The sequence below is a fragment of the Balaenoptera acutorostrata genome, chromosome 18, assembly GCF_949987535.1.
Source record: "Balaenoptera acutorostrata chromosome 18, mBalAcu1.1, whole genome shotgun sequence".
Lineage (NCBI taxonomy): Eukaryota > Metazoa > Chordata > Mammalia > Artiodactyla > Balaenopteridae > Balaenoptera > Balaenoptera acutorostrata.
The window spans coordinates 57,143,005-57,154,475 of record NC_080081.1 but is presented as its reverse complement, the minus strand read 5'-3'; the positions used below and the strand labels follow the sequence as shown (position 1 = coordinate 57,154,475).

Sequence of the window (11,471 nt, the reverse complement as noted above, 5' to 3'; positions counted from 1 at the left end):
CTGGAGAGCTTCAAGATGGAGAAGTTAAGACGTGGAGATCACCTTCCTCCCAACAAATACATCAGAAATACATCTACATGTGGAACAACTACAGAACACCTACTGAACGCTGGCAGAAGACCTCAGACTTTCCAAAAGGCAAGAAACTCCCCGCATACCTGGGTAGGGCAAAAGAAAAAAGAAAAAAACAGAGACAAAAGAATAGGGACAGGAACTGCACCAGTGGGAGGGAGCTGTGAAGGAGGAAAGGTTTCCACACACTATGGAGCTCCTTCACTGGCGGAGACGGGGGGTAGCAGGTGGGGAAGCTTTGGAGCCATGGAGGAGAGCACAGCAACGGGGGTGCAGAGGGCAAAGCGGAGAGATTCCCGCACAGAGGATCGATCCCGACCAGCACTCACCAGCCCGAGAGGCTTGTCTGCTCACCCGCCGGGACAGGCGGGGGATGGGAGCTGAGGCTCCGGCTTCAGAGGTCGGATCCCAGGGAGAGGACTGGGGTTGGCAGCGTGAACACAGCCTGAAGGGGTTAGTGCCCCACAGCTAGCCGGGAGGGAGTCCAGGAAAAAGTCTGGAGCTGCCAAAGAGGCAAGAGACCATTGTTTCGGGGTGCACGAGGAGAGGGGATTCAGAGCACCGCCTAAACGAGCTCCAGAGATGGGCGCAAGCCGCGGCTATCAGCGCGGACCCCAGAGACGGGCATGAGATGCTAAGGCTGCTGCTGCTGCCACCAAAAAGCCTGTGTTCAAGCACAGGTCACTATCCACACCGTCCCTTCCGGGAGCCTGTGCAGCCCGCCACTGCCAGGATCCCATGATCCAGGGACAACTTCCCAGGGAGAAGACACAGCGCGCCTCAGGCTGTTGCAAAGTCATGATGGCCTCTGCTGCCACAGGCTCGCCCCGCATTCTGCACCCCTCCCTCCCCCCGGCCGGAATGACCCAGAGCCCCCTAATCTGCTGCTACTTTAACCCCGCCCTGTCTGGGCAGGGACAGACGCCCTCAGGCGACCTACATGCACAGGCGGGGCTAAATCCAAAGCTGAACTCTGGGAGCTCTGCGAACACAGAAGAAAAAGGGAAATTTCTCCCAGCAGCCCCAGAAGCAGTGGACTAAACCTCCACAATCAACTTGATGTACCCTGCATCTGTGGAATACCTGAATAGACAATGAATCATCCCAAAATTGAGGCACTGGACTTTGGGAGCAACTGCAGGCTTAGGGTTTGCTTACTGCACCTAATTTGTTTCTGGTTTTATGTTTACCTTAGTTTAGTATTTAGAGTTTATTATAATTGGTAGATTTGTTTATTGATTTGGTTGCTCTCTTCGTTTTTAATATATAGATATATATATTTTTTCTTTTTCTCTTTTGGATTTGTTTTTTGTGGTTTGGTTGCTCTCTTCTTCCTTCCTTCCCTCCTTCCTTCCTTCTTTCCTTTCCTTCCCTCCTTCCTTCCTTTCCTTCCCTCCTTCCTTCCTTTCCTTCCCTCCTTCCTTCCTTCTTTTTCTCTCCCCCCCCCTTTCTTCTCTCTTTCATTCTCTCTCCCTTTTCTTCTCAGCCGAGTGGCTGACAGTGTCTTGGTGCTCCAGCCGGGTGTCAGGCCTGTGCCTCTGAGGTGGGAGAGCTGAGTTCAGGGACACTGGTCCACCAGAGACCTCCGGGCTCCACATAATATCAAACAGCAAAAGCTCTCCTAGAGATCAACGTCTCAATGCTAAGACCCAGCTCCACTCAATGACCAGTGCTAGACAACCTATGCCAAACAACTAGCAAGACAGCAACACAAACCCACCCATTAGCAGAGAGGCTGCCTAAAATCATAATAAGGTCACAGAAACCCCAAAACACACCACTGGACATGGTCCTGCCCACCAGAAAAACAAGATCCAGACTCATCCACCAGAACACAGGCACCAGTCCCCTCCACCAGGAAGCCTACACAACCCACTGAACCAACCTTAGCCACTGGGGGCAGACACCAAAAACAACGGGAACTACGAACCTGCAGACTGCGAAAAGGAGACCCCAAACACAGTAAGTTAAGCAAAATGAGAAGACAGAGAAACACACAGCAGATGAAGGAGCAAGGTAAAAACCCACCAGAACAAACAAATGAACAGGAAACAGGCAGTCTACCTGAAAAAGAATTCAGAGTAATGATAGTAAACATGATCCAAAATCTTGGGAAAAGAATGGAGATAACACAAGAAACGTTTAACAAGGACCTAGAAGAACTAAAGAGCAAACAAACAATGATGAACACCACAATAAATGAAATTAAAATTCTCTAGAAGGAATCAATAGCAGAATAACTGAGGCAGAAGAACAGATAAGGGACCTGGAAGATAAAATACTGGAAATAACTACTGTAGAGCAGAATAATGAAAAGAGAATGGAAAGAATTGAGGACAGTCTCAGAGACCTCTGGGAAAACATTAAACACACCAACCTTCGAATTACAGGGGTCCCAGAAGAAGAAGAGAAAAAGAAAGGAACTGAGAAAATATTTGAGGAGATTATAGTTGAAAACTTCCCTAATATGGGAAAGGAAATAGTCAATCAAGTCCAGGAAATGCAGAGAGTCCCATACAGGATAAATCCAAGGAGAAACACGTCAAGACACATATTAATCAAACTGTCAAAAATTAAATACAAAGAAAAAATATTAAAAGCAGCAAGGGAAAAACAACAAATAACATACAAGGGAATCCCCATAAGCATAACAGCTGATCTTTCAGCAGAAACCCTGCAAGCCAGAAGGCAGTGGCAGGACATATTTAAAGTGATGAAAAGGAAAAACCTACAACCAAGATTACTCTACCCAGCAAGGATCTCATTCAGATTTGACAGAGAAATTAAAACCTTTACAGATGAGCAAAAGCTAAGAGAATTCAGCACCACCAAACCAGCTATATAACAAATGCTAAAGGAAATTCTCTAGGCAGGAAACACAAGAGGAGGAAAAGACCTACAATAACAAACCCAAAACAATTAAGGAAATGGTAATAGGAACATACCTATCGATAACTACCTTAAATGTAAATGGATTAAACGCTCCAACCAAAAGACAAAGACTGGCTGAATGGATGCAAAAACAAGACCCATATATATGCTTCTATAAGACACCCACTTCAGACCTAGGGACACATACAGACTGAAAATGAGGAGATGGAAAAAGATATTCCATGCAAATGGAAATCAAAAGGAAGCTGGAGTAGCAATTCTCATATCAGACAAAATAGACTTTAAAATAAAGACTATTACAAGAGACAAAGAAGGACACTACATAATGATCAAGGGATCAATCCAAGAAGAGACAGAACAATTGTGAACATTTATGCAGCCAACATAGGAGCACCTCAATACATAAGGCAAATGCTAACAGCCATAGAAGGGGAAATCGAAAGTAACACACAATCATAGTAGGGGACTTTAACACCCCACTTTCACCAATGGACAGATCATCCAAAATGAAAATAAATAAATAAACACAAGCTTTAAATGATACATTAAACAAGATGGATTTAATTGATGTTTATAGGACATTCCATCCAAAAACAACAGAATACACTTTCTCCTCAAGTGCTCATGGAACATTCTTCAGGATAGAGCATATCTTGGGTCACAGATCAAGCCTTGGTAAATTTAAGAAAATTGAAATCTTATCAAGTATCTTTTCCGACCACAACACTATGAGACTAGATATCAATTACAGGAAAAAAACTGTAAAAAATACAAATACATGGAGGCTAAACAATACACTACTAAATAACCAAGAGATCACTGAAGAAATCAAAGAGGAAATCAACAAATACCTAGAAACAAATGACAATGAAAACACGATGACCCAAAACCTATGGGATGCAGCAAAAGCTGTTCTAAGAGGGAAGTTTATAGCAATATAATCCTACCTCAAGAAACAATAAACATCTCAAATAAACAACCTGACCTTACACCTAAAGCAATTACAGAAAGAAGAACAAAAAAACCCCAAAGTGACCAGAAAGAAAAAAATCATAAAGATCAGATCAGGAATAAATGAAAAGGAAATTAAGGAAATGATACCAAAGATCAATAAAATTAAAAGCTGGTTCTTTGAGAAGATAAACAACATTGATAAACCATTAGCCAGACTCATCAAGAAAAAAAGGGAGAAGACTCAAATCAATAGAATTAGAAATGAAAAAGGGGAAGTAACAACTGACACTGCTTAAATACAAAGGACCATGAGAGATTACTACAAGCAACTATATGCCAATAAAATGGACAACCTGGAAGAAATGGACAAATTCTTAGAAAAGCACAACCTTCTGAGACTGAACCAAGAAATAGAAAATATAAGCAGACCAATCATAAGCACTGAACTTGACACTGTGATTAAAAATCTTCCAACAAACAAAAGCCCAGGACCAGATGGTTTCACAGGCGAATTCTTTCAAACATTTAGAGAAGAGCTAACACCTATCCTTCTCAAACTTCCAAAACATAGCAGAGGTAGGAACAGTCCCAAACTCATTCTAGGAGGCCACCATCAAACTGATACCAAAACCAGACAAAGATGTCACAAGGAAAGAAAACTACAGGCCAATATCACTGATGAACATAGATGCAAAAATCCTCAACAAAATACTAGCAAACAGACTCCAACAGCACATTAAAAGGATCATACACCATGATCCAGTGGGGTTTATCCCAGGAATGCAAGAATTCTTCAATATACGCAAATCAATCAATGTGACACACCATATTAACAAATTGAAGGAGAAAAAACATATGATCATCTCAATAGATGCAGAAAAAGCTTTCGACAAAACTCAACACCCATTTATGATAAAAACCTCCAGAAAGTAGGCATAGAGGGAACTTACCTCAACATAATAAAGGCCATATATGACAAACCCACAGCCAACATCATTCTCAATGGTGAAAAACTGAAACCATTTCCTCTAAGATGAGGAACAAGACAAGGCTGTCCACTCTCACCACTATTATTCAACATAGTTTTGGAAGTGTTAGCCATAGCAATCAGATAAGAAAAAGAAATAAAAGGAATCCTAATCGGAAAAGAAGTAAAACTGTCACTGTTTGCAGATGACATGATATTATACATAGAGAATCCTAAAGATGCTACCAGAAAACTATTAGAGGTAATCAATGAATCTGGTAAAGTAGCAGGATACAAAATTAATGCACAGAAGTCTCTTTCATTCCTATACACTAATGATGAAAAATCTGAAAGAGAAATTAAGGAAACACTCCCATTTACCACTGCAACAAAAAGAATAAAATACCTAGGAATAAACCTACCTAAGGAGACAAAAGACCTGTATGCAGAAAACTAAAAGACACTGATGAAAGAAATTAAAGATGATACAAACAGATGGAGACATATACCATGTTCTTGGATTGGAAGAATCAACACTGTGAAAATGAGTATACTACCCAAAGCAATCTACATATTCAATGCAATCCCTATCAAACTACCAATGGCATTTTTCACAGAACCAGAACAAAAAGTTGCACAATTTGTATGGAAACAGAAAAGACCCTGAATACGCAAAGCAATCTTGAGAAAGAAAAACGGAGCTGGAGGAATCAGGCTCCTTGACTTCAGACTATACTACAAAGCTACAGTAATCAAGACAGTATGGTACTGGCACAAAAACAGAAATATAGATCGATGGAACAGGATAGAAAGCCCAGAGATAAACCCACACACCTCTGGTCAACTAATGTGTGACAAAGGAGGCAAGAATATACAATGGAGAAAAGACAGCCTCTTCAATAAGTGGTGTTGGGAAAACTGGGCAGCTACATGTAAAAGAATGAAATTAGGACATTCCCTAACACTGTACACAAAAATAAACTCAAAATGGATTAAAGACCTAAATGTAAGACCAGACACTATAAAACTCTTAGAGGAAAACATAGGCAGAACACTCTATGACATAAATCACAGCAAGATCCTTTTTGACCCACCTCCTAGAGAAATGGAAACAAAAACAAAAATAAAATGGGACCTAATGAAACTTAAAAGCTTTTGCACAGCAAAGGAAACCATAAACAAGATGAAAAGACAACCCTCAGAATGGGAGAAAATATTTGCAAATGAAGCAACTGACAAAGGATTAATCTCCAAAATATAGAAGCAGCTCATGCAGCTCAGTATCGAAAAAAACAAACAACCCAATCCAAAAATGGTTAGAAGACCTAAATAGACATTTCTCCAAAGAAGATATACAGATTGCCAACAAACACATGAAAGGATGCTCAACATCACTAATCATTAGAGAAATGCAAATCAAAACTACAATGAGTATCACCTCACACCAGTCAGAATGGCCATCAAAAGATCTACAAATAATAAATGCTGCACAGGGTGTGGAGAAAAGGGAACCCTCTTGCACTGTTGGTGGGAATGTAAATTGATACAGCCACTATGGAGAAGAGTATGGAGGTTCCTTAAAAAACTGAAAACAGAATTACCATACGACCCAGCAATCCCACTACTGGGCATATACCCTGAGAAAACCATAATTCAAAAAGAGTCATGTACCAAAATGTTCATTGCAGCTCTATTTACAATAGCCAGGACATGGAAGCAACCTAAGTGTCCGTCGACAGATGAATGGATAAAGAAGATGTGGCACATATATACAATGGAATATTACTCAGGTGTAAAAGGAAATGAAATTGAGATATTTTTAGTGAGGTGGATGGACCTAGAGTCTGTCATACAGAGTGAAGTCAGAAAGAGAAAAACAAATACCGTATGCTAACACATATATATGGAATCTAAACAGAAAAAAAAAAAAGGTTCTAAAGAACCTAGGGGTAGGACAGGAATAAAGACGCAGACATAGAGAATGGAGTTGAGGACACGGGGAGGGGCAAGGGTAAGCTGGGACAAAGTGAGAGAGTGGCATGGACATATATACACTATCAAGTGTAAAACAGATCGCTAGTGGGAAGCAGCCACATAGCACAGGGAGATCAGCTCGGTGCTTTCTGACCACCTAGAGGGGTGGGATAGGGTGGGTGGGAGGGAGGGAGACGCAAGAGGGAGGAGATATGGGGATATATGTATATGTATAGCTGATTCACTTTGTTATAAAGCAGATACTAACACACCATTGTAAAGCAATTATACTCCAGTAAAGATGTTAAGAAAAAAAAAGGAAAACTCCCCCACTACAGGATGTCATAAATTGAAACATGCGTCTAGAATATTAAGAAAGCATTTTAAGATAGATGAAATACAATAGTTCAGCGTATCTGGGATGAACCCAGGTTTGTAAAGGAGTACTAGAAAATAATGCTGGTATTCTGCCTCTGAGTCTCTTTTCTCGCTTTTGGAATAGTAAAGTGATGATGACCAGGGGCTGTTTTGAGAAAATAATTTAACACGCTGTACATTTCAGGGCCAGGACTTCCAGACCATGTGTTCATCCCCTGCTTTGGAGAAACCCTGCACTCTAATCAAACTAATACATCCTAGTTCTGCTAATTGTGACTAATCTCAGGGGAAACAGAAGAGTCACCACTCATATGGTATATCTCGTTGTTTTTAAAGCCAAGCTCTATGCTACTCGTGGTTCTATGAAGCTCCCCCTGATGCTCAATTTAAAATATTGTTTTCTGTTTTTGAACTTCTTTAGCATTGCCTCTCAAATAGTGTTCGTGTGGTTTATCTTTTCCCTAAATGTAAGTCCCTTTGGGTCAGGATCCATGACTGGTTCACACCTGTAACTCTCGAGGAAACTTACAGTGCCTCACACGTTACAGGTGGTTAATAAATATTTGTAGAATGAATAATTGAATAAATATAGAGTACCAGAAGACTATAATTAAATACAAATCCCTCAGACTTCTCCCAGCTCTTTTCAGGCTTTCCTCACAGGGCTCATTTTGTAAACCTTTAATCATTTTAGTAGCTCTCCAAGTTCTCATGCTTCAGCTATAGGGTCTCAGGGAGAGCAGAGTTCTTTCCTAACCACTGCTTTACAAAACACCATTTAGTAAATTCAATCAACTTTCAAATCACTTCCCCGGGATGGCAGTCAGTGTTTGGTCTCAAAATATTTAAAGCGCCTTACATAGGCAGAGTGCTAAATTCCTCTGAGGAAACAAGGGACAACACGAGCATAAATATAGGCAGCAAGAAACTTTCTACCCATCGCTCACAAATTCCAGTTATATTACAGATGATTATACTTGTATGGGGGGTTGGGGCGGGGGTGGGAGGAATTCAGGACTAACAGAAGTCTTAAAATGTATGACTATCAGAGAGAGGAAGAAAATAAGGGGGAAAGATCAGTGATTGGACTTTAACGTGTTCCTCTGGAAGATAAAACAAAGATGGATTGTTCATCTTTTATTATTATATAGCTTAGTAGTGGAAGAAATGATTGTGGTCACTACATGTATGAAAATTATGAAGGTCATGATTTAGATTAACTTGCAGGACATTTTTTATAAGGTCCCCCTTTTTCTCCTTCAGAGTGGTCCTTGAGCATCAATCAATGTTTGGTGGCTGCTTCTAGCAAGTCTTTTGCTTCATTAATTTTGGTTGCTAAGTAAGGAGATCCACCTGAGAGGACAAAGAAAAGTAAATGGATTAAAACACACTTCATTACTGACATTTTTTAAAGTCTCAAATGAAATATAATACTTATGGAGTACAGACTTAGAGTGACTGTGCCCTAAAATAAAATTGTCAGTTCTTTTTTAGAGTTCTTCACAATGAATTATTGCTAATGCAAAGAGCAAGAGGAAAACTGAGGTGAATTTCAAATTCAGAATCATTATAAATCACAAACAGACGCTATTTGACATACAAAAATACTGGCCCCAAAACTGTCACGTTAAAGCTATTTAAGCATCATACGCCTTCTAACTTGTAGTCCTGAACACTTTCATTGCTTAACACTAGAACTAACAATCATATTACAGTTCACCAGTCTCTTTGTGTTTGTTTGTTTGTTTTTTTCTCCCCTTGAGTACAAATGATCTATAGCTGTTGAAAACATAAGACCTCAGTAGCTCACAACAAACCAAAAACATCTAGATAGCACTGGTGTGTATATTGTCCTGACTTTATCCAGGCCTTTTACTAATATCATACCACCCACTTTAAAAAGGAAAAAGAAAAAGAAAAGGGCGGTGGGGGGGGAAGAAAGCAGGGAAACAGAACAGCATAAGGGCAATGCTGAAGGAGCTATATTTAGCTTTTTACCCTTGAGGATGTCACTGACATTTTCACATCAAGATCTGAATCGCTATAAACACTTACAGATTATATCACAAAGTGTCCTTGAATATACAATAAGAATTACAAATGAAATTGATGCAAGCTTCCATATGCACTTGATTATGAAATAAACTGACTTCATGATTATCTTTGAAAATGATCTCAGAATTAGGTAATGTCAATCTTGGTAACAAGCTGTTTAAATTTTGAGAGTTACCAATGTAATGCCAGGCATCTTGTATATCCTCAACAAATACTAAAATATTAATTGAACTCAAACATAACCTTTAATTGATTGATATGCATTCTGGATATTTAAATCACTGGCCATAACATGCTCACTCATTTAGCAGAAAGAAAAAAAAATCAAAGGCATGGAAGATCGAAAGTCTCATTAAACATTATATTTATTGATGGCAATGTTAAAGGAAAAAAACTGACAGTTTATTCAGAATAACATTGAATTACCCTTCACCCTCTTTTAATTAGAGGGACACTGGACTTTTCAATTATGTGCATGGCAGAAACTGTGGGTTCGGCACTCATTCTACTTTCCTAAAACTTGGAAAAGCTCCTAAGCCTAAAACTACGATTCCTATATTCTCTTCAAGTAGTGTTTGATTAAAATTAGGATCTATCAATGAGAGGCAGTCTTGTGAGATTTGAAAGGCTGAAAAGAAAGGTTTCCTTGCTGGGCCTCTTTATTACTGCTGCTAGCAAGTGAAATCATGGTGTAGTGATGGCCGCAACTGTGCTTTCCGTACAGTTCCAGCGGCAGTCCACGAGGTAGTCAATGAGTAGCTCTCCTGACAGAGCAGCTCTGTAATTACCAGGGGAGCCATTCTTGTAAGCCAAGTCTAAAATGTTCTCCTTTAGACCTTCCAACAATTTGTAACCATTCATTCCCTGCACTAAATGCTCTCCTGCTTAAAACATCTGGTTTCTGGCACTGAATCTTGACTGATATAAAATATATAGGATACATATCCTTTATTTAATGGAAACAATACAGTTTTGAATCTTTCGATCCTGCTCAGGTTTCTTGCGGGCATCATCTGGATTCCATTTAATTAGAATACTCACCCTCATTCTTGATCTCTGAACCTTTGTACTTTCACTAAATACTAGTGGAGCTCTTCTGCTTTGGGCTATCATGAACTATCAGGTTTTAAACCAACCCTCCCATTAACACCAACTAGAAGACTTTAATAAAATTCAAACACATCAGTATGAAAGCACTGGAGGTCTACCAAGTCAGCCAGGTGTTGAGGGCCAAGATCTTGGAGATGAGGAAATGCACTGTGATGAGCCCAATATTCTGCACTGCTTTATCTCTTCAACGAACCAGACACAAAATAGTACATACTGCACAATTCCACTTACATGAAACATTAGAAAAGACACAACCTATCAATAGTGGGAGAAAGGAGAACGGTGATTGTCCAAGTTGGGGTAGGGATTGGCAATGAGAAGGGACACCAAGGAACCTTTTGAGTTTCGAAATGTTCTATGTCTTCATTATATTACTGGTTACATGGGTGTATACATTTGTCAAATCTCATCAAACTGTGCATTTAAATATATATTTTATTGTATGCAAATTATATCTTAATATAGTTGATGAATTAAAACCAGCAAACTATATGTTGGTTATAAGAGACCATCTTTTTAAGAGTATAAAAAGGCATACACTAATGAAAATAAAGCTGGCATTGGTATGCTAATTATCAGATGAAGTACACTTTAAGGCAAAATGCAATACTAGAGATAAAGTGGGAAATTTCATAGGGTTAAAGGAGTCAATCTTAAATTTGAACATACCTAATAACATAGCTGCAAGATATATAAGGAAAACATAGAACTAAAGGGGAAAATATACAAATCCATAATCAGTGGGAGATTTAATATACCACTAGCAGAATTAGACAAAAACAAACACTAACAAGAATATCAAAAGGTTGAATAACATGATGAACAAACTTGATCTAAATGACATACTTAAAAGACTCCATCCTACAACTGCAGAATGCACCTTCTTTTAAACGGCCCAAGCCACATTCAAAAATCATAAAACTTTGGGAAGGTAGTCAGAAGTGTTGTGAATGATGCAAAAACAAATATCAGCTTATCAAATCAGACTAAATTCACAACCAAGTAAGGTTTATATCAGAAATCCAACACTGGCTTCAACATTAGAAAATTAATCAATGTAATTCATCAC

At 39.4% G+C, this 11,471-nt stretch overlaps 1 protein-coding gene across 1 annotated transcript in view; it reads right to left on the bottom strand.

Annotated features, from left to right (window-relative positions):
• Positions 1 to 8,361: 8,361 nt before the first annotated feature.
• The window catches only part of DNAJC15 (DnaJ heat shock protein family (Hsp40) member C15), a 64,550-nt gene continuing 61,440 nt past the window's right edge, over positions 8,362 to 11,471 (bottom strand). Inside the window, exon 6 of the mRNA XM_007187055.2 lies at positions 8,362 to 8,590. Coding sequence (XP_007187117.2) covers positions 8,520 to 8,590 — 71 coding nt within the window. The 3' untranslated portion in view covers positions 8,362 to 8,519. The remainder of the gene's footprint in view (positions 8,591 to 11,471) is intronic.